The sequence below is a fragment of the Oryctolagus cuniculus genome, chromosome 4 (genome assembly GCF_964237555.1).
Source record: "Oryctolagus cuniculus chromosome 4, mOryCun1.1, whole genome shotgun sequence".
Classification (NCBI taxonomy): domain Eukaryota; kingdom Metazoa; phylum Chordata; class Mammalia; order Lagomorpha; family Leporidae; genus Oryctolagus; species Oryctolagus cuniculus.
Window position 1 is genome coordinate 52,391,512 of NC_091435.1, and position 25,813 is coordinate 52,417,324.

The following is a 25,813-nucleotide window of genomic DNA, read 5'->3' on the forward strand; positions in this document are numbered from 1 at the left end:
CCTCTCCCCTTTCTGTTTCTTTCAAGGAAGATGATGCAGAATAGAAATGGCTGGTATGTTCTTTTAAGAGACCCATATACTCTCCAGTTAAGGAATAATAGTGTGTCGTATCACATTATTCCCAGGAGACCAGTGTTTTCAGATTAAGGTAAACCATGTGCAAATGGATAAACTGTTAGTTTACTTTAGTATTATTCACTTAAATAGTATGTGAGTGCCTTCACAATGCCTGGTGCAGTGTTAGGCTCTGGGACACAGGCATGAGTGATATCTTATTTTTTTTTCCTTGTGATGTTTATATTTCATTTATTTGAAAGGGAGGGAGGGAGAGAGAGAATGAATCTCTTCATCTGTTGGTTCACTCCCAAGTGCTGGCAATATCCAGAGATGAAACCAGGAGCCCGAAGCTCCATCTGGGTCTCCTACTTGGTAAGCAGGGATCCAAGCACTTAAGCCATGATCTGCTGCCTCCTTGGTATATACCAGCAGGAAACTGGATTGGAAGTGGAGTAGTCAGGATTCAAACCAGGCACTCCCATATGGGATGCGGGATCCCAGAGTGGCAGCTTAACTTCTTGTGCCACAACACCTGCCTTGCATTTTGTGAATTTAGTAAGTTCATTTTCTAGCGGGGCAAGTGGGCAACTGGCCAACTGGCCATTAAAATAAAGGGAGGTAAATGCATAAGTGGTATCACTGGCTTTAGTGGGAACACACAAAATAGAGGTAAAGCTAGAAGTAAACTGTAAAGGATTAAGAATTGCGTAGGGTAGGGAACGATACTGTAGGCAGGAGAAGGTGCTTTGAGGAGCTGTGAACTTGCCATACTGTAGCAATGTGAAGCAGTTCTGTGTGGCTGGTGTGCCTGAAGCCAGGTTATGAATAATTTTCTACATCAGTCTTAAGGACTCTTCATTTTATTCACTAACTGTTAGAGAGTTGTTGAAGGTATTTCTAACAAGTGAATATCATGATCAGGTTGAAGAACACTTTGAAAGCTGTGCGAACAATGGCTTGAAACAGAACAGTACTAATAAGAGATTAAAAGGGACTCAATCTAGGAAAAAATTGTTAAAGCAATGATTTTTTTTGAAAAAGCACTAAACCAAAATTTTTGAATGTATCAGTTGTTTTAAGACTGAACACATGTTAAAATTTTGGTTTAGTAGTAAGGGTCGTGGAACTTAGACTATGCCTCAGAGTTTTAAGAATTGTTGAGTAATATTTCTTGGGGTGCTTTAAACTGTAAGTTGTTTAGTTGTTTTCCAGAGATTTATGTGCTGATTTATTGCTGCTTATCAGGAATTTTTGTGTTTGTAGTATGCCCTTGGAAGTAATTACAGTTTCTTGAAACGGTTTTCTCTCTTAATCCCATGAACTCAGATTCGTGTTTCTTGCAGGGTTTTGGTATTAAGTTGTTTTGTTTTTTCTTGCCATGTGCCTTTACAGTCTTGTTAAGGCAGTATGTTTACAGAGAGTCATGTAAATACTCTAAATGAATAGAATGTCAGGAATCTTGAAGGAAGAACTACGAAACTAAAAAAGTTCTATGTTTAGTTTGCTTTGAAGGTTGGTCATTTAAAATAGACTATAGTTGGGGGCTGGCATTGTGGCGTAAGAGGTTAAAATAGACTGTGGTCAGAAAATGAATTTATAAATTCATCAAGGTCAGTATTCTTAATTATATCTCAAATCCTTGTAACATGCTTTTTGTACATGTATTTACCTGTGGGTTTTCTTTAATTTGTGCTTAAGCAGACCAGTATCAAATCACATATACTTAAAAAAAAAAAAAAAAAAGAACCCCAAACAACTTATAAACAACCATGTGGCAAAAGAGAAGGCTAGTGAAATAGAAAAAAAAAAAAAAGAGATAAGAAACCTCTTGTCCTTATACCAGTTCATTGAGACATTCTTATTTTATACATTTATTTATTTATATAGGCTATAATTCTTGTGCAGTATTCTCTACTTTTGTCCCTTGATCTTTTACTATAGAATTTCATATGTGTTTAACACATAATGTATGTGTTATCTTTTTTATATATTTGCTTTTTCGATCAACATTTAAAAGATTTTAGAGCAGGACTGTGTCTCCTTGGTCTGTGTGTTCCTAGAGTCTAGGACTTAATGAACTTGAATTTACCAGGTGTCCATAATCTCTTATCTTGTTTTCCCATCTTTTGACCATTGCTGTTAATTTATTCCTTAGATAGTTAGCAAAACAGCACTGATAGGCACTCTGAAATAGCATAAATTGTGTCCTTTCCCTCTATCTCATCTGCTTTGGGATTTTTATTATTATTTTTATTTGAGAGGCAGAGTTACAGAGATAGAGAGGAAGAGGGAGAGGGGCAGAGACAGAGGTCTTCATCCACTGGTTCACTCCCCAAATGGCCCCAATGGCCAGGGTTGGGCCAGACCAAAGCCTGGAGCCAGGTTCTTCTCCTGGGCCTCCCACATGGGTGCAGGGCCCTGAGCACAAGGGACATCTGCTGCTGCTTTCCCAGGTGCATTAGCAGGGAGCTGGATCGGAAGTGGAGCAGCCAGGGTTTGAACCAGCACCCGTTTGGGATGCCAGTACTGCAGGCAGTAGCTTCACCCACTATACCATATCATCAGCCCCCCAAGTCCTTTTTTAATATGAATTACTGGTAACACCTTCTTTCCAGTCCCTCTACTATCGATGAACAAGACTGCATGTCTCTCAGTTGTCCTCCTGCTTCCCTTGTCCCCTAACAGCTGTGTATTGGCTTCCCTCTGCATGTAGGGCAAAGATAAAAATCTCTAACAAGTTGGGCCAGTTCTTCATACTCTGAACTCTGGTCATATTCTCATCACCTACAGGATTACCTCTGCCTGTTCCAAGTACTGTGCTCCTGTAATAAAAACAAACAATCAGAACGTGGTTTTCCAAAACGCCGCACGCCGCGTTCCCTCTTAGTCCCTGCCTTTGTACCTCTTCTGCGGGCATGTTTACTGAGCAGGATGAATCAGTTATTCCTTCTTTCCTCTGTGCTTCCTAGCAGTTTGTACATTCAGCAGTTACAGCTCTTACCAAAACTGTTGAAGTTTCTGTTCGAGTCTCTCCAGCTAGACTGAGTTTTGCAAAGACCCTGACCAACTTACTGTACATCACAAGGCCAATCATAATCCTTGGCAATTGGTAGACATTCATGATAACATTTAAGCTGGAAATATCTGGTTTGTGTAGGATTTGGAAAGGATAAAAATAAGATAGTGTATGAACACAGATTATATAAATATATTTAAAATATATGAGATACTTCAAAAAGATCATGGAAAGTAGAATTAAATGGTAAGTATGTTGGTGCAAAAAATTTGAAATTTATATTCTTTTCATAATACACATTTTCCATGAACATTTTGAAGAACCTACCTTTGCATGAATTTCAAAAATTTTTTGCATAAAAATACACTAACCATCTTTTCATTCCATTTTTCCGTGAACATTTTGAAGTACCTTCATACATGTGTGTGATAGGCAGAGTTATTTATTATGACATAGGGTATTTGTGGGATATTCGAGACCAAAGGCAATTGAAAATGACTCTCTAGAAAATCAGGTTCTTAAATGTTGTCAGGGATTCATTTGGATCTAGACATGCCTGCATCTGTTTTGGAGTCTGATGAACCTGTATGTGTATGATTCGCCAAATAGAAACAACATGCATGGGCTTTAAACAAGATCAGATACTGGAGAATCTGTATAGACACAAGATGCCAGCATGCCAGCACTTTGCAAGGTTATGATTGGTGTACATGGCTGCTACTTTGTTTATGTACCTCTTTGCTGTGATAGCGATTGTCAGAATAGGAAGAGCTAAAGAACAGAAGCACAGTCAACTCACAAAAATTTGAGTCCTGCATGAGCATTTTTGAGTGTATTTCAAGAGATTCAAATTTATATAGTGTTTATATAACATTTGTGTATGAATCTTTGAACATTGTGGATAAGGGACTGTTCTTTTTTTGGCTTAAAATACAGAAACTGTACAAGTTTACTAATTCTCTTTTGATTTCAAATGAAACTGTGGTTTGTATTTTTCAGTGTTGAAAATGAGCCCAGGAGTGCAAGTCAGAAAAAGGAAAATGTACTTTCATCAGAAGCAGTAAAGGTATAGTTTGAAATTAAATTATTTCAAGACGTTATTTCAACTTCCTGCTCAGTTGTCCTTTGTGATTGTTATTGTACATTTTAAAAAGAATGCCCTGTGTTACTTTATGTGGAAATCGATCCCAGCTGTGTTCACACTTGAACTCCTGAGGTGGGGGCAGGGCATGGGGGTCCAGCCAGAGGAGCACTAAGGAGGGTTTGCTTGCTCTGCTGTTAACCACCTGAGGCGCTGTTTCTTTCGTTTGCCCATCTGTAAATCAGATCTCACCACCTTGCTATGGTCTCTTTTCCTTCAGATGATATTAGATTTCTTAGTATTCTGAAATGGTACAGTCATCTAAAAATGCTTTTGTGGGTGGAAGTTAATAACATATCCATACAGGTCACTGCCATGTGATGGAAGTATTTTGGCAGCTCGTCTGCAAGCCAAAATTCAGGCATAGGTTTTTCACCATACCCATTTTTCTTGAACTTTTAAAAACACGTGTTGTATGCATTGATTTCAGTTTCTTTGGAATCAAAATGAACATCTTTTAATTATTTCTGCCATGAACTTTTTAAAAGCACCTACATATAAACTGATCTTTAGTTCTACAAGACAAGCATGAGAAGGGTGTAAGCTATACACCTACCCACTGATCTATGAGTGGTTGAAAATTCTTGAAAATCATTGAACAGTTCTGACTTATTTATAGTACTTTTCCTAAAAATTAAATATTTCAAATGTACCAGTGAGTGATCACCTTTTGATATACAATGGTGGCTTTTGGTCGCACATGCTTTCTTTTTATGCAATTTATGGCAGTCAGTCAAGGAGAAAGTTTATACTTTTCAGGGATTTCTGAGTAAATTACTTTGGTCAGCAGAAGGCTCCAGAAGTCATCTGAATTCTTCATTATTCATGATCCCTTTATAAGGTCAAAACGCATTAAAAATGGCAAAGATAAAGTTGCTTTAATTTTGTTATTCCTGCCTTCTCGGTCATAGTAAAAAAATAGCAATATCTACTCTATTGAAAGAAAAATACTGGGATCACCTTGCTTGCCTTTCATTACTGCCTTGTGAGTGTTGCTCCTGTGGCCTGGTTTTATGCATTGTGTACCTTCTTGGCTTCTGCAGCCAGTTGGTAGCCAACCTGCTGCTTTGCTGTTGCATGGTCTCCGTTGTTTTTTTCCTCTTCTTCACTTTTTATGTGCCTTGAGTTGCCCTAGTCAAAATTTTCACATCTAACGCCTTATGTGACATTTTGCCCTCGCAGTTTCCTTGCTGTCAAGACTGTTACTCCTGGATCTCAAACTTTGGAGTTTCTCTGGTTATCAGTCCCTGTCATTCCATCTCTCAATCTGTCATTGACCCTGTACCCACTCTGGAACTTCCCCAAACCTTCCTACTTTCTCTTCTCGGTTTCCCATTCAGCCCTACCTGTAGGTCTGCTATTTCAGCTGCACTTTCACAAAAAAAAGTGCAGGCTTCAAACTTGGTCACATTCAACCTTGTATTTCCAATAGTCCTGTTTTGCCACCTACAGAGATTCACATTAGAACATCACAGCGGCCGGCGCTGCGGCTCACTAGGCTAATCCTCCGCCTATGGCGCCGGCACACCAGGTTCTAGTCCCGGTAGGGGCGCCGGAATCTGTCCCGGTTGCCCCTCTTCCAGACAAGCTCTCTGCTGTGGCCCGGGAGGGCAGTGGAGGATGGCCCAAGTGCTTGGGCCCTGCACCCGCATGGGAGACCAGGAGAAGCACCTGGCTCCTGCCTTTGGATCAGCGCAGTGTGCCGGCCGCAGCAGCCATTGGAGGGTGAACCAACGGCAAAAGGAAGACGTTTTTCTCTGTCTCTCACTGTCCACTCTCCCTGTCAAAGAAAAAAAAAAGAACATCACAGCTTTATGGATTCAGTAAGTATGTATGGTGGTAAATACAGCAATTGCACCTCCATGCTAACTCTCTTTTCTATCCATTCTTAGTATCTTAGTTTAACTGGCCACAATAACTTTGTTTTCATCTCTGGGTCCCTACATAAATACCACTCATAGTTCTGGAACTGTTTCTTTTCTGATTTGAGGCCCATACGGTTCCTTAAACATAGGTGCTCTGGCTAGCTCGTAATGGAAAGGGAAGGCATCCACCATGGCATTCTCTCTGGAGTACCTTGAGCATTTTGGCCCACATTTCTTGTTTTTTCAAACCTTCTGGAAAAACTAGTAAGATTTTTTTGTTGTTGTTCACTTTAGCCACACAGACCCAGCTCTCAATTGAAGATTTTTCATTTAGCAAGTGGCATGAAGCTTGTCATTTGTTTTCTGTGTAATTAAGAGTATTCTGAACATAGAATTCCCCTGCAATTTGGCATCTTCCCATGCTTCCATCTGCTAACTTGAATTTTACAGTGCCTCCTGTGATAGGTAGGAAGGGAGAATATGCAGCATTTTTCTCTTGAATCTAAATCATAGCAGATTTGTTTAATAAACATGTTTATGTAGGTCAGCATTTTGTGTTTGACTTTGAGATTCCCAAACACAATGCCAAAGATTGTTGGTTATAAGATAGTTTTAAGCAACAAAAATGTATTTTTTTTAAACATTTAGAGACTATGATGTCTTCAGACATCATTAAATTTTTGATGCTTAAAATACCAATTATACTCTATATAGACTTTGCTGTCTTGTGAACATATGAGGTGCTTTTGACACTTGTATCTATTCTACTGGGATATGTATTTCTTTATTATTAATCAGGTTCTTATGTCCATATTCTACCTTTGTTTTGTAGAGTTTGATTCTTGCTGCGTTCAAAAGAGAGGGAAGCACATTGTTGTACCTTGCTGCCTTCTACTCATTTCAGAGGCAGAGTCCTGCCTTCCAAGGCTAACCTTCTCTTGCACCTTGCCTACTGCTTCCATCCCTCTGTCTTCACTGGTTTCTTTCCATTTGCCTCAGGTCTGTCTTTGTTTCTCTCTAAATTTATAAAATTAAAACCTTTTTCCATTTTGTGGGTTTGGTTTTCTTTTCTTTTAGTCTGTATTCTGGACCTCACTCCTACCATTTATCTAAAACTTTCATGTGAAACTCTTAATCACTCTTCAATTCTTAATGCTTTCTAATCTGACTTCTCTCTGTCTTCTCTCGACCATGGAAAACCTGGTACTGTGCCAGAAACACATGCCAATAAGTAGTTAGAGAATGGATGAAAGCAATCCACTTAAAGTCCCCAGTGACCTCGCGCCACATCCCGTGGCCTTTTCTTAGTTCTTAATGAACTGAAACACTTGACTTCCCAAGTCCTGCTCTCCTCACAAATTTCCTTTGGTCTATCTTTGCATCATCTTTCGCTGCTGTGGCACTGTCCTCTGTTGCTTCTGCTGCTTCCCCTGACCTACCTACAATGTTAATCAGAATCTTTATCCCTTTTTATAGTCGATGAAACTGGATTTCTGAGATAATTCACTTGGCAAAACTCACCCTGCTAGTGAGAGGAAGCAAAGGAATTCTGAGGCAGATCTGTAACCATAATTCTTCTCCCTTGTGCACTAAAGTTATAAGCTGCATTCATAAAGTGCATTTATCAAGAAGAAATCCTATTAAAACCAAAAGTCCTACAGCATAAAAAGAATTAAGTCTTCTCAAAAATGACTTATGAGCTAAATAGAATGATTAAATCTGGAACATAGGTTATAAATTCCCCAGCTCAGAGTCCCCAGAATTGATGATTATTTCACTTGTTCTCCATAGCTTGGCATCTGCTTTATATAAAATCTAAAACTGAGCTCATTTTAGAATTGGTGCCCATAATTAATTGTACAACTTTTGAGAAAGGCTCTGGAATCTTCTTTATAAAGATTGATTTATTTATTTGAAAGGTAGAGTTACAGAGAGAGGGAGAGACAGAGAAAGTCTTTCATCTTCTCATTCACTCCCAAAATGGCCGGAGCTGGGCTAGACTGGAGCCAGGAGCCAAGGGAGTCATCCTGGTCTCCCACATGGATGGCAGGACTTCAAGCAGTTGGGCCATCTTCTGTTGCTTTCCCAGGTGCATTAGCAGGGAATTGGATTGGAAATGGAGCAGCTGGGACTTGAACCAACATCCATATGGGATGTGGGTGCTGCAGGTGCCAACTTAACCCACGACACCACGGTGCTAGCCCCATAACACTTATTTTTCATCTAAGTAAATTACTTACTGCAAAGAACTACATTAAAATTATTTTTGGTTGCCAAAGTTTATCAGTTGGAAGAAATGGAAGAACAGTAGCTCAAGAATATCTCATTGAAGAAAAGTGGTCACTGATTGTTCTTTACATGAATGCCTATGTTGAGAAGATGAAACTTTGTAGTAAGGTTAATATACTACATTTTTAAAACACCATTATAACTCCTAATTTCTACAAGATCAACTTTTTATTTTTATTTTTTTAAGATTCATTTTATTCATTTGAAAGGCAGAGTTTTAGAGAGGGAGAGAGGGGTAGACACAGGGAAAGCTCTTCCAACCTCTGGTTCACTCCACAAATGGCCTCATATTCCAGAACTGGGCCAGTCCAGAGCCAGGAGCTTCTTCCACGTCTCCCATCTGGGTAGCAGGGGCCCAAGCACTTAGGCCATCCTCCACTGCATTCCCAGGCACATTAGCAGGGAGCTGGATCAGAGTGGAGCAGCCAATACACAAACTGGCACCCATATAGGATGCCAATGATGCAGGTGGCAGCTTTACCCACTATGGTACAATGCCAGTCCCCTAACATATTAAATTTATGCTTCAGTTCATGTTTTGATTTTTATGTAACTCTTATTTCCTATTAGTTCTTTCCAACTGTTTCTTAGCCAGAGGTGAAATAGTGAAATTTAAATGCATTAAGTGTTTTCTTACTTGGAGGAAAATTAATTATTGAACTAGTTTTTAAATAAATTATGGCCTTAATAAATGCTTGGTATCTTTTTTTTCTCAGTGATGCAGATAGTGGTGGCACTCTCTTATCAGTTTAACAGAGATTTTCAAACTGCTCTTTTTAAAACTTAAGGGTTCTTTTTTGTATTTGCAACCCCATGTGTGAATATAAATGGAATAAAGCAGAGGTCTTTTGGTGGTGGTGGGAATGAATTGTCTGGAGCCTCTTAGTTGGATGCTGCTCTTCATTTCTGCCAGCTTAGGCACCTTCTTGGAAGAGCTTCAAAATTACATTTGTGGTGACAAAACAAAACACCAAACACACCCTTTGGAACCAGACATATCTGGGAATAAACCCAGAGATCAGAATGTGGTAGCTTTATGACACTGAACAATTTACTTTACCTCCCTTGCCTTTCTCTGAAGGGAGGAGAGAACCTCCACTCTGACTATGACCGTGTCTAAACAAGATAAGAGTCGGAGAACTCAAGGGGCTTCCATAGCCTTGGAAGCTCATAACTGGTGCATAGGGAGATTACTGATGCCATAAACAGGAGTGTCAATTGGTAAAGTCAACAACAGGAGTCACTGTGCACTTACTCCTCATGTAGGATCTCGGTCCTTAACGTGCTGTACACTGAGGCTTAATGCTATAACGAGTACTCAAACAGTATATTTCACTTTGTGTTTCTATGGGGGTGCAAACGACTGAAATCTTTACTTAATGTACACTAAACTGATCTTCTGTAAAAAAAAAAAAAAAAAAAAAAAAAAAAAGAAAGAAATTTTCAATTCCCAACTTGACTCTCACTGGGATTAAACATGACAATAGGTCTGATCTGATTTCATCATCATTTTAAAAAAATCATCTATTATTTTTCACTTTATGTTTCTGTGTGGGAGCAAACTGTTGAAATACTTACTTAAGGTATACTAAGCTGATCTTCTGTATATTAAGATAATCGAAAATGAATCTTGATGTGAATGGAAGGGGAGAGGGAGTGGGAAAGGGGAGGGTTGTTGGTGGGAGGGACGGTATGGGGGGGGAAGCCATTGTAACCCATGAGTCGTACTTTGGAAATTTATATTCATTAAATAAAAGATAAAAAAAAAAAAAAATTTACTTTACCTCCCTGAACCTTGATTTACTAATGGGTAGTGGGAGTGTTCAATCTTTGTTTAACTGAAGTCTTTTTTTGTTTATTTAAGATTTTTATTTATTTATTTGAAAAGCAGAGTGACAGATGAGAGAGGTAGGGATGAGATCGAGATCTTCCATCTGTTGATTCACTCAACAAATGTCCCAAGTCAAGAGCCTGGAACTCCATCTGGGTCTCTCACATTTGTTGCAGGGGTCCAAGTACTTGGGCCGTCTTCCTCTGCTTTCCCAGGCACATACGTGGGGAACTGGATCACAACCAGCCAGTACTTGAACTGGCAATCTGGTATGGGATGCCCGTGTAGCAAGTAGCACTTTAATCTGCTGTGCCCCAATGCTGGCTCCTCATAGAAGCTTTTCAGAATTAGCAGAGGTAACATGTAATGTGCTGCACATTCCCTACTTCGTATACAAAGTAGATACTTAGTCAAATAGCTGCCTTCTTTCCTTATAAAGTCTCACTAAAACTTACAAATAAATCTTTGAGGTAAATAAATCTTTGGTGATTTATTCTGGGTTATTAGCATAGAAACCAGCCATTGGAAAGAGTGATATTGAATAGCATTTGAAGAAAAGGCATACAAGAAGGCATGCAATAATGAGCTACAGCCAGAAGTGAAAACCCCTGCCTTTCTATAGTGAGTGGACGCTATCATGAAATAGAGATTGCACTGTGTGTCACTATGTTGTCCAGATGACCAGACCTGTCAGTATAGCTGGTGCCAGTCTGGGGCCTTGAGATCTGGGAGTCCTTGGATAGCGAGTGTGTTGTAAGGTATCGATTGACTTGTAGCAGCCTCAAGCTGCTGTCGACCTGGAGAGGTCCTACATTGTGGTATAATGGAGAACTTGTGAAAATGAAAACTGAGTATGAAGGGTTTTGTAGATATTCTAGATTGTTAGAAAATTTGCATCCACAGGTGTCAGATACTGATTTTTAGAACATTAGACAGGCCTCCAAAAAGCTATGCAAGAATCAAAAGCATTTTAGTCTGGCCCGGTGCTTTACTGAGGAAGTCCTTACACTATAATTGGAAGAAATGACTTTTTCCCCATGTAATGTCATCTTTTCTCTTTGTTTTCTCATCTAAGAGATCTTACATATGACAAAGTGCACATTTCTTCCTCCAGCTCAATGTATATTCCTGAGCTTCAGGGTGATAGAGGTGATTCTTTGACGGACCTTTCCTCCCAGATGTCCTTGGCTATAAGATTTGATACATCCTAACTCCCTTCTGTTTCTCTATTCCCTATTCCAGTAAAAGGTATCACCAAATTATCCATACCCATTCTTGACCACTGGGAATGGTTCTACCATTTTGTCTCCTGCCCATTGCCCCTAAACCCATCAACAACCTTCCATTCCAGTCCATATCTATGACTGTCATATAGCTGATACAACTTATTTTTCTTATTTAGATCAGCAATTTTAACCTATTTTTTTCTTTAACATACATAGAAGATGACTGACTGTCTTGAGTTACCTATGGTTAAGGACATTTATTTGGTGTACTAAATAATAATACAATTCAATTCCTTTATCAAAAACTATATGAGATGAAAAACAGTGAAGGTAATACCATGGATATAACCTATTCCATTCTGGAGCACTTTGAAAAGGGGAAATTTCGGCCAGTACCACGGCTCACTAAGCTAATCCTCCGCCTGCAATGCCTGCACCCCGGATTCTAGTCCTGGTTGGGGTGCCAGATTCTGTCCCAGTTGCTCCTCTTCCGGTCCAGTTCTTTGCTGTGGCCTGGGAAGGCAGTGGAGGATGGCCCAAGTGCTTGGGCCCTGCACCTGCATAGGAGACCAGGAGTAAACAGCTGGCTCCTGGCTTTGAATCGGCACAACGCGCCGGCTGTAGCAGCCATTTGGGCGGTGAGCCAATGGAAGGAAGACCTTTTTCTCTGTTTCTCTCTCTCAAAAAAAAAAGGGGGGGGGATTTCAGCTTTTAACTGATTTTAGTAACAAATTATTTATAATGTCTCAGAATTGATCACAAGACTAGTGATCATTAAAAATTACAAACAACAATGTTCTCTGATAATTCTTTAATCCATGTTGAGTGGATTTTTGTGTAAGGTGAAAGGTAGGGGTCTTGCTTCATGGTTCTGCACGTGGAAATCCAATTTTCCCAGCACCATTTATTGAATAGACTGTCCTTACTCCAGGGATGGGTTTGGGTTTTGGATCCTTGATCAAATATGAGTTGGCTGTAGATGTTTGGATTGATTTCTGGTGTTTCTATTCTGTTCCATTGGTCTATCCATCTGTTTCTGTACCAGTACCATGCTGTTTTGATTACAACTGCCCTGTAGTATGTCCTGAAATCTGGTATTGTGATGCCTCCAGCTTTGTTTTTGTTGTACAAGATTGCTTTAGCTATTCGAGGTCTCCTGTGTCTCCATATGAATTTCAGCATCATTTTTTCTAGATCTGAGAAGAATGTCTGGTATCTTGATTGGTATTGCATTGAATCTATAAATTGGTTTTGGAAGAATGGACATTTTGATGATATTGATTCTTCCAATCCATGAGCATGGAAGATTTTTTCCACTTTTTGGTATCCTCTTCTATTTCTTTCTTTAAGGTTTTGTAATTCTCATCGTAGAGATCTTTAACATCCTTGGTTAAGTTTATTCCAAGGTATTTTATGGTGAAATGAGAAGGCCATGCCAAGATGGCCGCTGGCAAGCAAGCGTCAGTTACTCAGGAATGGGTTTGAAATCCATCTGGCAATGGAGCCTGCCTGGCAACAGGCTATGATTGGATGGCTTTGGAAACTGCCTGGCAACAGGCTGTGATTGGTTGGGGCATAGACCACCCCTTGACCAGATTGGCTGGTCTTGGCTATATAAGATGTTGTACCAACTGAAATAAACAAGTCTGCAGGCTGCTTGCCTCAAGCCCGCTTTCACCCGACTCCCGGGGTCTGTGTGATGTCTGTGTGATGACTCCATGACTCTTGCCCCCACCACGCTCCTCCTCACAGAAACGAATCCACTGCAACATTGTTGAGAAATCAACTGCAACATCTGGCACCAAACGTGGGGCTCAAACCCACGACCCTGGGATTAAGAGTCCCATGCTCTACCGACTGAGCTAGCCAGGCGAACTGAAATTAAAAGGAGGAGCCGAGAAGTGATGTACACTTCTGGGCGGTGTGTCCCTAACCTGGGGTAACTTAGACTGAGGACAAGGACAAGGAAAGGGGCATAGGAGGGGGTTCTGTGCTCACCCTCACAGAACTGAACAGCACACAAAACACCGAGGGGCCTACTTGCCGAAATCCAGGGGGGACCTTGTCCAGTCCTACATGCTGTCTTTTTCTCAGTCATGTTGTTGTCAACTGCAACAGTATTTGATTGTTTTTGTGGCTATTGTGAATGGGATTGATCTTAGCAGTTCTTTCTTAGCCATGGCATTGCCTGTGTATACAAAGGATGTTGATTTTTGTGCACTGATTTTATATCCTGCTACTTTGACAAACTCTTCTATGAGTTCCAATAGTCTCTTAGTAGAGTTCTTTGGATCCCCTAAAGAAAGAATCATATCTGCACAGAGGGATAGTTTGACTTCTTCCTTCCCAATTTGTATCCCTTTAATTTCTTTTTCTTGCCTAATAGCTCTGGCTAAAACTTCCAGAACTAAATTGAATAGCAGTGGTGAGAGTAGGCATCCCTGTCTGGTACCAGATCTCAGTGGAAATGCTTCCAACTTTTCCCCATTCAATAGGATGCTGGCCATGGGTTTTTCATAAATTGCTTTGATTGTATTGAGGAATGTTCCTTCTATACCCAGTTTGCTTAGAGTTTTCATCATGAAAGGGTGTTGTATTTTATCAAATGCTTTCTCTGCATCTATTGATTAAAGACTTAAATCTACGACCCGACACCATCAAATTATTAGAGAACATTGGAGAAACCCTGCAAAATATAGGTACCAGCAAAGACTTCTTGGAAAAGACCCCGGAAGCGCAGGCAATCAAAGCCAAAATTAACATTTGGGATTGCATCAAATTGAGAAGTTTCTGTGCTGCAAAAGAAACAGGAAAGTGAAGAGGCAACCAAGAGAATGGGAAAAAATATTTGCAAACTATGTGACAGATAAAGGGTTAATAACCAGAATCTACAAAGAGATCAAGAAACTCCACAACATCAAAACAAACAACCCACTTGAGATGGGCCAAGGACCTCAATAGACAGTTTTCAAAAGAGGAAATCCAAATGGCCAACAGACACATGAAAAAATGTTCAAGATCACTAGCAATCAGGGAAATGCAAATCAAAACCACAATGAGGTTTCCCCTCACCCAGGTTAGAATGGCTCACATTCAGAAATCCACCAACAACAGATGCTGGAGAGGATGTGGGGAAAAAGGGACACTAACCCACTGTTGGTGGGAATGCAAACTGGTCAAGCCACTATGGAAGTCAGTCTGGAGATTCCTCAGAAACCTGAATATGACCCAGCCATCCCACTCCTTGGAATTTACCCAAAGGAAATTAAATTGGCAAACACAAAAGCTGTCTGCACATTAGTGTTTATTGCAGCTCAGTTCACAATAGCTAAGACCTGGAACCAACCCAAATGCCCATCAACAGTAGACTGGATAAAGAAATTATGGGACATGTACTCTATAGAATACTATACAGCAGTCAAAAACAATGAAATCCGGTCATTTGAAACAAAATGGAGGAATCTGGAATACATCATGCTGAGTGAAATAAGCCAGTCCCAAAGGGACAAATATCATATGTTCTCCCTGATCAGTGACAACTAACCAAGCACCAAAAAGGAAACCTGTTGAAGTAAAAGCGACACTATGAGAAACAGTGACTTGATCAGCCCTTGTCCTGACTGTTGATGTACAATGTAATACTGTATCCCTTTTAGTATTTTTTTTGTTCTAGTTAATACTATTGGTTGAACTCTGTGATTAACACACAATTATTCTTAGGTGTTTAAATTTAACTGAAAAGTGATCCCTGTTAAATATAAGAGTGGGAATAAAAGAGGGAAGAGATGTACAATTTGGGACATACTCAATCAGACTTGCCCCAAATACTGGAGTTAGAAACATGCCAGGGGATTCCAGTACAATCCCATCAAGGTTGCATGTACCAATGCCATCTCACTAGTCCAAGTGATCAATTTCAGTTCACAGTTGATCACACTGATAGGTCTAAGAGTCAAAGGGATCACACAAACAAGACTAGTGTCTGCTAATACTAACTGATAGAACAAAAAAGGGAGAGAACAATCCAACATGGGAAGTGGGATACACAGCAGACTTATAGAATGGCCGATGTCCTAAACAGCACTCTGGCCTCAGAATCAGCCCTTAAGGCATTCAGATCTGGCTGAAGAGCCCATGAGAGTATTTTAGGCATGGAAAGCCAAGACACTCTGGAAAAAAAAAAAAAAAAACCTAAATGAAAGATCTCTGTGAGTGAGATCCCAGTAGAAAGAACAAGCCATCAGAGAAGGAGGTACCTTTCTCTGAAGGGAGAAGAGAACTTCCACTTTGACTATGAACTTGTCTAAATAAGATTGAAGTCTGCGAACTCAAGAGGCTTCCATAGCCATGGCAACTCATGACAAGAGCCTAGGGAGATTACTGACACCATAAACAAACAAGAGTGTCAAATTGTTAAGTCAACAACAGGAGTCACTGTGTACTTACTCCTCATGTAGGATCTCTGTCCTTAATGTGTTGTTCAATGTGAATTAATGCTATAACTAATAATCAAACAGTATTTTACACTTTATATTCTGTGTGGGTGCAAACTGATGAAATCTTTACTTAATATATACTAAATCTATCTTCTGTATGTAAAGATAATTGAAAATGAATCTTGATGTGAATGGAATGGGAGACGGAGTGGGAGATGGGAGGGGTGCGGGTGTGAGGGAAGTTATGGGGGGAAAAAGCCATTGTAATCCATAAGCTGTACTTTGGAAATTTATATTTTTTTAAATAAAAGTTTTTAAAAAAATTACAAGTAACATTTATTAACCCATAACCACCTTAGGCAGGGTAAAATATAAGAAGTCCTCCAAAAGTTTATGGAAAATACATACTAACAAAAAGTATGCATGAATTTAAAATTTTTCACTTAAATAAACTTACTGTTTATCTCATTTCCCCATAAACTTTTTGAAATACTGCTGTCTGACCAATTCACCTTGCCTGTTCTTGTTTTTTATTGAAAAAAATCACAGATAAAGATACAGTGTTGTCCTTTAAGCCAAATTGCTCCAAAAACATAAGTGGTCTTCAAATATTTGTAAAAAAATTGTATATTATGAAAAAGAATTTCACCTTTTTGTATTAAAATAGTTATCTTCTTTTTTTTTTTTTTTTTTTTTTTTTTTTTTGACAGGCAGAGTGGACAGTGAGAGAGAGAGACAGAGAGAGAAAGGTCTTCCTTTTTGCCGTTGGTTCACCCTCCAATGGCCGCCGCTGCAGCCGGCGCACCGCGCTGATCCTGGCAGGAGCCAGGAGCCAGGTGCTTTTCCTGGTCTCCCATGGGGTGCAGGGCCCAAGCACCTGGGCCATCCTCCACTGCACTCCCTGGCCATAGCAGAGAGCTGGCCTGGAAGAGGGGCAACCGGGACAGAATCCGGCGCCCCAACCGGGACTCGAACCCGGTGTGCCGGCGCCGCAAGGTGGAGGATTAGCCTATTGAGCCACGGCGCCGGCTCTAAAATAGTTATCTTCTTATTCCATCTTCCATGAACTTTTTGAAGTCTCCTTGCAAGAGTATGGTTTATCTTTACACCTTAACATTAACCATAAAATGCACTTATTGAGAAATATTGTTGACACAAATTTGTATCAGTCATCACTGTGGATGGACTTTAATCAGACAACCGATTATAATCCAAATCCATTATGGTAAACATCAGTATAATTTTTGGTTGAAATTTTTGTATCACTTAAACTATAAGTCAAGATACAGTCAAGAAGTCAAGATAATATTTTCCCAGAAACTGAGGTGATTTCAACTAAGACAAATGTGCCAAATAATATGTGGCAGCCAGATGTCTTGATGGAGTGCAAATTAGAACTCTCTAGGAAGCAGGGTTTAGTTTCTGAATGCCATATTATAGTAACTTAATTATTTAGGTAAAAGTCTCTCTCATGATGACAGGGTATGAAGTTGTTTGCCTTCACTTAATAGTGATGGGGAAAGACATAAGATGTCAGGGATATTGCTGGAAGATTATATATGCAATTTTCAATCTGGGAAACTTTAGTTATAGTGATAACTTTCCAGGCAAAGAGTGCAAAGGATAAATGGTTCTAGTAGTAGCAACAGCAGTGTACAAGAGACACTGTAGTGAGAGACAGGGAGACAGTGAATGAGAATGCACATGATTCCATTAGATGTTGCAGGCCTTGTGAGTGGCAAGAAATGAAATTAGAAAAGGCCGCAAGGTCCTAATCCACCAAGACCTCTAATGCCGTGCTAGGGAGATTGGATTTTATCTTGAGGGCAACAGTCAATTGAGGGCTTTAACAAAGGTTTGACTTCCGTAAACAGCTCTGGCCTTTTTCTAGGGAATAGACTTGGGGAAAACAAGAGTAGAAGCAAGGAAACTAGGCTACCATTGACAGTATTCTGGGGAAGGAGTCATGGTGTCCTGGTTTTTTGTCTGACCAGAACAAGTGGAGAAATGTTGTAGTTTATAAAAAAAAAAAAAATTTAAAAGTAAGAATAGAGACACAACATGTTCAAGTTCTGCTTTGGATGTGTTAGGTTTGAGATTCCAATACAGAATCCAAGTGGAAACTAATGTCTGGTTGATAGGGAAATACACAGGCCCAAAGCTTAGGAGCCTGAGCTGATCTGGGAACCATCTGGTTAATTGAATTTGAGAGAGATGAAATCTCCCAAGAACCTGAAGGTAAAGCAGGCCCAGGCTAGTAATCAGAGGAACGCGTTATGTAATGGGTGGTTACAAAGAGGTGAACTTGAAGGAAACTCAGACTAATGTTATAGAAGCCAAAGGAATAATGATTTAGGAAGAAAGTCAGTGCCACTCTCTGCAGACATGTCAGATAATAACAGGACAGAGAAAAAGTTCACCCTGAATCCGTAAGTAGGACCGTGTCTGAGAGATTGTCATTAGAGCATGATTAAGGAGGAAGCTGGGTTGCATGGACTTGAGGAGTGATGGGAAAGAAAAAGAAAAAAGATGATACAAGTTAGTAAGTCCGCTTTAAGGAGGTTGGTAGTGAGGAGAGAAGTCTTTGGACACACACTGTGAGTGGGAGAGACTTACACAAGGGCAAACAAGCAAATGCGGTTCCTGAGGAAACACCAGGGGTTATGAACTGGTGCCCTGGGAGGGCAGTTAGCCTTGGTGGATGGGATCCTTCCTCTTGTGCTTGGGGGGGCAAGTGAAGGAAGCCGGCCAGAGGCCTGTGTTGTGCTGCAGGCAGAGGAGAGGTGGAGTCAGGACAGTGAGGGGCTTCTCAGTGAAAGAGGGCAGAGCCCTGTGCTGAGTAAGGGGGTGCCACAGTGCAGGAGGTGTCTTTAGGGCTGTGGGAAAGGTTGGAGATCGCAGCTGTGGAAAATCGGGGCAGTTGCAGGCTGATTTCCAGATGAAGTTAGTGTGCATTGTTGGCAGCCTAAATCTTATAGCTGTGTGTACACCTGCTGCTTTTTGAAGCAAAAGCCCGTCACTTGTGTGGGAAAGGTACACTGGACATTGTCTGGGCAAGGGTGACCACAGAACAAGAGAAAGCAGCTTGAAAGTTCTTGGTCATGTTGGAAAGCTGGATAGAGAAGACGTGAACATTTGTGGGGACTCAAAGGGATACAGTAGGGACCAGAGGACAAGAGGTGAGACTGAACACTGGCGAATGTCTGAAATTCAGAGTTAGAGATGAGCAAGTGAGAAGTAAAGACAGCGGCCAGGGCTAGCCACAGGGGCAGGCGGAGGGGAAGTGGAGCTCATTAGAGCTGAGTGTGCTGAAGTATGGGAAGGAGGGTGTCACGGTGCTCTGAAGGCCTGGGGTAGAAAGGAGGCACAATCCCCATGCTAGAGACGGTAAAGGCAGAGTTGCCTGGTGCTTCCCTGTTGCTCACAGAGTGCTCACTGGGTGATGTTCTGTTGACCATGCTCACTGTGCCAGTCATTGCATTGGCATAGCACCCACCACCTGCTGCAGGCTGGTGGAAGAGGTGACAAAACAGTGCTGATTAGATCTACAGGAATTCTTACATCACATAATGTAGGTCCTACAAGAGCCGGGGTTTAGAAGTATTTCTTCACTGTTATCCAAACACCTACAATAGTGTGTTCTTCATTTAGCGAACGGGTCAATACTGTAAGGTTTACGTGGACTCTGACTGCTATTTGGCACGCCTAGTTTTAGTGTGTTGCTGACTTGGGTTGCCTTCCCCAGAAACGCTCTTCAAGTCTTTGTTCTGGGAGCCCCAGCCTGAGCTCCACCCTGACAGCCCCCATTCAGCTCATTTTCTCTCTGTCTGCTGAGATCAGAGCTGCATGTTAGACCTCGCTCATTTTCTGCAGAGGCTTTAGCAACTCTCCTTCCTCCTTGACTTGGGAGAGAAAGTGTCCCTCCTCCTTCCACGGCTAATGCCTTCCCTTTATTACGGGTATGAAAGACTGTTTTGGCCTCTTCATCTCGTCATCTTCAGCCTTGTCTTCTGGAGCTGTCATCCATCTTTCTCCTGCAGAAGTCACTCCTTTTCCAGCAAGTATAACGCTGGTCCACAAAACAGGAGCAAAAAGCCACTGCTTCCATCTTGGAACTTAAAATGTCACCTTTGTCTTTCCTTCTTTGTACTTAAAAATCTCTCACGAGTTCCCTGCTATTCCGTGACTGTTTCTGTTTCTTTGTACCCTACTCACTGCTTCACAGCTTGACTTTGGGACTGGACTCAGGAATTCCTGGGCTGGTAGGACAGTTTCTTTTGCATTCCTAGAGATTTTCCATAGTCTTCATTCCTTTATTTATTCCAGCAAATACTTGAGCCCCGCTGATTGTCTGACACGTTTCTGTGTGCTAGGGATACTGCAATGAATAAAACAGGCAAACCTCCCTACTCCAGTTGGATTTTACTTTTTAGAAGAAGAAACAGATAGTAAATATTTATGGGTGTGTGTGTTTGTGTGTGTGTGTGTTTAGTGTGTACGCATTTACTGGCAAATACATGGAGGTTATTAGAAGGATAGTGAGCAGTTTCAAAGTGCAGGGGTTTCCTAAGTTACTGAGAGGGGAATCTTTAAATGAGGAGCTGGCTTTTAAGGTGGTGAGGCGGGGTGAGTCACCTACAAGGAGCTATCTGGGGGAGGACCATTCTAAGCAGAGAGAAGAGTAAAGGAACAATTCCCGAGGTAGGGCTGTGCCTGATGTGTGTGAAGATCAGTGAGGAGGGAGGTTCCTGTCTTTCTTGATCTGGCAGTGGCATTTGGCATTCTTTGCTCCATTTTGGAAGCTTTCTTAGGTTTTTACCTGTGGAGACCAGGATTCTGGAAGAAATTACCTGGTCTGCTTTGGGCCTCGTGCATATCTGTTGCTGCTGATTTCTTCTCTTGTACCTGCTTTTTAATCTTGTTTACCTTAGGGTTCTTTCATTGATCTCCTTGTCAGTTGAACAAACTGTGTGGCCAGATTGCATTCTTAAGCTGTGCATTTGGTTGCTTATCAGGCATCTTGACTCGTACACCACCAGGGTACCAAAATTCGACGTGGTTGATAGCTAAATATTTTGTTGCCCTCTCTCTTCTCTTTCACGGGCCCTCATTCTCACCTGTCTTGGCTCTAGCCTTCTTCAGCCACACCCCTCCCTTAGTAGACATACTGCAAAGTTCACTGTCTTTGTGCATGTGATACCTGGTGTCTAGGATGCTCTCTTCACCCTTAAGGAGCAAGCATAGATTTTTACCTCCTTCATGTAATGGTTTCTCCCCATCCCAGTCAAGTTAATTATGTCCTGCATTGCATATTTATCTACTTTTCTTCTTTTTTAAGTTTAATCTATTTATTTGAAAGTCAGAGTTACAGAGAGAGGAGAGGCAGAGAAAGAGAGAGGTCTTCCATCCGCTCGTTCACTCCCCAATTGGCTGCAACGGCCGGAGCTGCGCCGATCTGAAGCCAGGAGCCAGGAGCTTCTTCCAGGTCTCCCACAGGGGTGCAGGGACCCAAGGAGTTGGGCCGTCCTCCACTGCTTTCCCAGGCCATAGAGGAGAACTGGACCAGAAGTAGAGCAGCCGGGTCTGAAAACCAGCGCTCACATGGTGTGCTTCAGGCCAGGCTGTTAACCAGATACAGCTACTTTTAAGATGAGTATTTTGCTGGACTGCAAACTCCTGGGAGGCTGGGACCAAGTTTTATTCTGCAGTGCACCTAATGATTCCCCAGATTTCCCTATATGGGATATATAGCAAAGAGGAGTAAATGGAAGGATAAGCTTGGGTGAGGGAACTGCTTTATAACTTATTTAGTGTGAAGGGAGAAATTAAAAATTCCTAGATGCACATGTTTCATCAGTAGCATGCATATGCTGTGTGCAGAAAACCACATCTTTGAGAACTTTGGAATTGCTCTGTTGTTAGTGTTTGCTTGAATCCTGAGTGCTTTCACTCTGTTCACTCACTGGAACTATGGCAGACAGGCCTGTTGGCTGGTAGATGGGGACCCCACCTAAGGAGGGCCTGTGGCAGGCTGAACTTCGTTTTGGAGTAAGCTGAGGACCAGGAACAGCTGCTTTAGATCAAACTTAAAATGTTAACTCTGAAAATGGAATTTATTGTAGATGTTTACTTTAAATGGCCATGTTCTTTTCTACAGGTTTTTGTTTCTAAATTTAGAAACGTTTTTATTGCTAAGGGTATGTTCTTGTTAATTACCGATTGAAACTTTTTAAAAGATTTATGAGGGAAAAGTTAAGTAACTGAGACACTTAAGGAAACAACAAAAAATGCTCTTTTGTGAATTTACAATATAGAGATTTTAGAATAGTGAAAAAACTGAAAGTTAAGAGTAAGGAGAAACATGATTTTTTTTAATGATATGTAACTAAAAAGTTTAAATGTGACAACTTCTTTTAGGTTACAAAACATACCGCCTATGTGGAAAGAATCTGTTACGTTTTGAAAGGAAATGTCAAATAAAAATCAGAATTTACTGAAATCAATAGTATTTTTGACAGAAATGACTTGTCTTAGTTTAATAATGTCAAAAACTGCAATCTCCTTCTTAATTTTCCTTTTTTAGATCATTACCCCAAGCTTATAAAACTCTTTTGTAAATATCTAAAGCATTTTGCTAATATTTTTGATATTCTAATGAGCAGTCTGTATAGTTCCCTTGGATGAAGTGGCTAAGCAGGATGATACTAGTTACAGGTAATATTGTTTTATTCATGTCACAATGTTCCTTTTGACCTAGGGAGAAATATCGTGGCTGGAAATTACAACAAATTAAGTAGAATACTTAAAAGGATATACATAATATATATGTGTGTGTGTATCTTTCATATACATAGCATTAAGAAACTTTCTAGCATATAATCTGTTGATAGACTGTTAATGCTGCTGCTGTGAGGAGTGGTCTCTTCCAAGGAGCCAAATGTTGGCTGGCTGCGGTGCAGCCAAGAGGGATCATATTCCAATAGAAACCCGTAAAAGATGAGGCTTGTGGGGACTCTAGAAGGCCAGTGTGATTCTTACTGTACTTACAAGTTATAGGAAGGCGTAGAAAAATGCACAATGTTTACTCAAAAATACCCTCTGACACCTAAGGAACTTAAAATACTGATGACTCGAAATTGGTTTACTGAGCTCATAGGTCCTACATGCTTCTCAGTCATTCATATGCTAAATTGTATTAGTGGTAGTGGAATGCTCCTTTAACTTGTTTTGAACTTGGAGGAAAACATGGAATAAGGTGAACAAATGACATGGTAATTAATGGCACTCTTGCTTCCTGAAGATCCGTGTCTTATGAAACTTTGTGCTGTGAACCTACAATGCCCTGCGGTGATTTTCCCTTGGTTTCTGATCTTTTCCTGACTCACTCGAGCTCTTATTTTATAAGGATTAGTGAGCATGACAGGTGACAGATACTGTTAAACATGCATTCCATTCACAAGTATGTGAGTGAGCATGTTTGGAAGGCAAAATGGGTTGGCCCGTAAGCCGGAAGCTTTTTGAAATCCAGGAGAGTGTGAGGTAGAATGCCAACCTGCTCTTTGCTGCAGCTCAATTTTTTCCTTTCACGAAGGGCACATGAATGTGAGTTTGTTTTACCAGCAACTTAATTATGCGTGGGTAAAATGCACCTGCACACCGGAACAGTTGACTGTCTGCAGGAATGTTCAGCTCTGTTAACGATTTGCTTGAATGCATTGTCAGGATTTGATGTTTCACCAGCAAGGGGTAACAGTGGGCTCTTTCTCTGAATTGAAGCACTTGTTACTATCTTGTCGTCTTGAGGAACAGTTTTGCATTATATGACAGGGTCAGGGGTTAGCACACTGCTGAAATGATAAGGTCTACTTAGGTGCTAGTTATGTAAGGTACCAAGGGTGTTCTCCATTAGCTCTGTTATAACAAAGGGCAACTGAAAGACACATTAGATTTGCCAAGATATGTCCCTTATCTCTGTGTACTGACCTCCCACTCTTCATTTTTGTACCTGAATATCTAGTCATAGGAATCTCCCTGAAAAGCTGGTGCCTCACTAAATACACACACATGCAGGAATCACACTGGTACTTTTGAGGGTCCCTTCAGAAGGTGCGCTTCTTGTGGGAAGCATCCCTCTGGCTGTATCTTCTGTCCTCACCTCCGTCACCTCTGGACTGGTTACCCCTGTCTGGTGCCCACATGTGCTGCACACTTCTCTACAGCCTGTACTCCAAGCTTCGGTAAAGTCTTGCTAACGGTGCTCCCGGTAGATTATATAGAAGCTGCTCAGAGAAGCAGAAGCTGTAAGTCTGATTCTTAAATGTGTCCCGGTGTCTAGCACAGAGTGTGTCATGTCTTATTTTTCAGATGATCATTTTTGTTATTCTGTATTTTCTTTCCAAAGATTTCCCAAAGTGAGGACAAAAGGAACCATGCGGAGAAGCCAATTACTCTTTCAACACAGGAAGATTCCAAAAAGCCAAACGACCTTTCCAGTTCCACTTCAGATACCAAAGCTGGAGAAGGTGACAGACAGCCAAAAGAAAGTTTCTTTCAGTTTCTTGGTAACTTATTCAATATCTCAGGAAAATCGACTCTTAGTGAAGCCAAGCAGTCTTCCCTCAAAGATGACCATGATAAAACCGAGAAAGATTTACAGACGCCCTGTGACCAGCGTGAGGAAGGGGTCAAAAGGGAGCGGGAGAATGTCAGTGGCTCCCCCGGGTCCCAGGCACTTCCAACAGAAGAACAAGAATCCAACTCCAGTGAACTCTCAGATGCATTTTCTTTGGATACCACACATGACAGTGAACAGGAAACCAGCGATTTACCAAAGTAAGTTACAAATGTAATACCAGCGATTTACCAAAATAAGTTACAAATGTAATTGAGCCTCAAAATTGAGTTTTTCAACTAATTTGTAATCCTATTAATTGGAGAAATCAGGAAAGGTGTTCTGTAATGTCTTTACTACTAGGTTAAAAATGGTCTGATTTTGTGTATCCTATAGGTAATCTAGGGTCCTTTGGGCTATTGTGTGGGTGGTACTAATACCTTTCAGGTATTATGTTTGTCATAGTATAAACATGATTTATTTTTTAAAGATTGATTATGTATTTGAAAGGCAGAGTAACACAGAAGAAGAGACAGAGCTGGAGACCTTCCAACAACTGGTTCATTCCCCCAAATGGCTGCAATAGGAAAGGTCAGGGCCAGGCCAAAGCCAGGAGCCATGAACCCCACCCTGGTCTCCACATGGGTGGCAGGGATCCATTCAGACTGGTGCTCTGATATGTGAAGCCAGCATTGCAGGCAGCAGCTTAGCCTGCTGTGCCACAACGCTGGCTTCCCAAAATGATTTCTAACTTAAGACTTGAATGGGAATGTTTTCTGTTGTGTGAGTTCCTTCTGTATTCAGGCAGGCATTGTATAGGGTTTGTGCATCTTTGGAGATAAAATGGTCCTAATGTACTGTTCCCATTCTGTCATCTGTTTTCTTTGTGGAATCCTGTTAAAGGGGCTAAAAAATAAATTGGGTGTATTCTTGAAAGTGACTATATGAATGCAGAGGATTTTATGTAGCTCTAAGAAGCCAAAATTTGACATGACTTTAAGGAGTGTTTCACATTGCTTCTCGGCCTTTTGGCTAAGATCAAGTGTAGGAGTGTTTCACCACCTTGTTTTATTTGATGATCAAACAGGTATCAACTTATTTTGCCCTTTACTAAAATGAGCTTGAAGGAATATTTTTCTACCCAAGAAATGTTTGTAACCACATTGAGTCCAGTAGACATCTTCAGTAATGTTAACAGTGTTCATTCACAGGTAATTAAGATGTGTTTCTGTTGATTTTAACAGAAATTAGAACCTTTACCTAACTGGCCAGTCAGCTCAGTTGGTTAAAGTGTGGTGCTAATATAACCTCTGCCTGAAATTTTATCATTTGAAAGGATCA

The 25,813-nt window shown here is 40.8% G+C and overlaps 1 protein-coding gene, 1 long non-coding RNA gene and 1 other non-coding gene across 6 annotated transcripts in view; 1 reads left to right on the forward strand and 2 right to left on the reverse strand.

The window, feature by feature from the left end:
• Positions 1 to 25,813, forward strand: part of CRYBG3 (crystallin beta-gamma domain containing 3) — a 135,229-nt gene that overhangs the window by 21,148 nt on the left and 88,268 nt on the right. For all 4 annotated transcript variants that reach the window (XR_011387807.1, XR_011387808.1, XM_070071942.1 and 1 more), the window contains exons 2-3: positions 4,073 to 4,139; positions 24,263 to 24,693. Coding sequence is in view for 2 of the 4 variants with exons in the window: in XM_070071942.1 (XP_069928043.1) it covers positions 4,073 to 4,139; positions 24,263 to 24,693 (498 nt within the window). In the remaining 2 variants the exon portion in view is untranslated. The remainder of the gene's footprint in view (positions 1 to 4,072; positions 4,140 to 24,262; positions 24,694 to 25,813) is intronic.
• On the reverse strand, positions 1,708 to 16,535 carry LOC138849263 (uncharacterized). Its single transcript, XR_011387817.1, has 2 exons — positions 10,153 to 16,535; positions 1,708 to 9,428 (listed from the first exon to the last, which is right to left on the reverse strand). It is a non-coding gene; the product is annotated as an uncharacterized lncRNA (long non-coding RNA).
• Positions 13,225 to 13,297, reverse strand: TRNAK-CUU (transfer RNA lysine (anticodon CUU)). The gene has a single exon. It is a non-coding gene; the product is annotated as a tRNA-Lys (tRNA).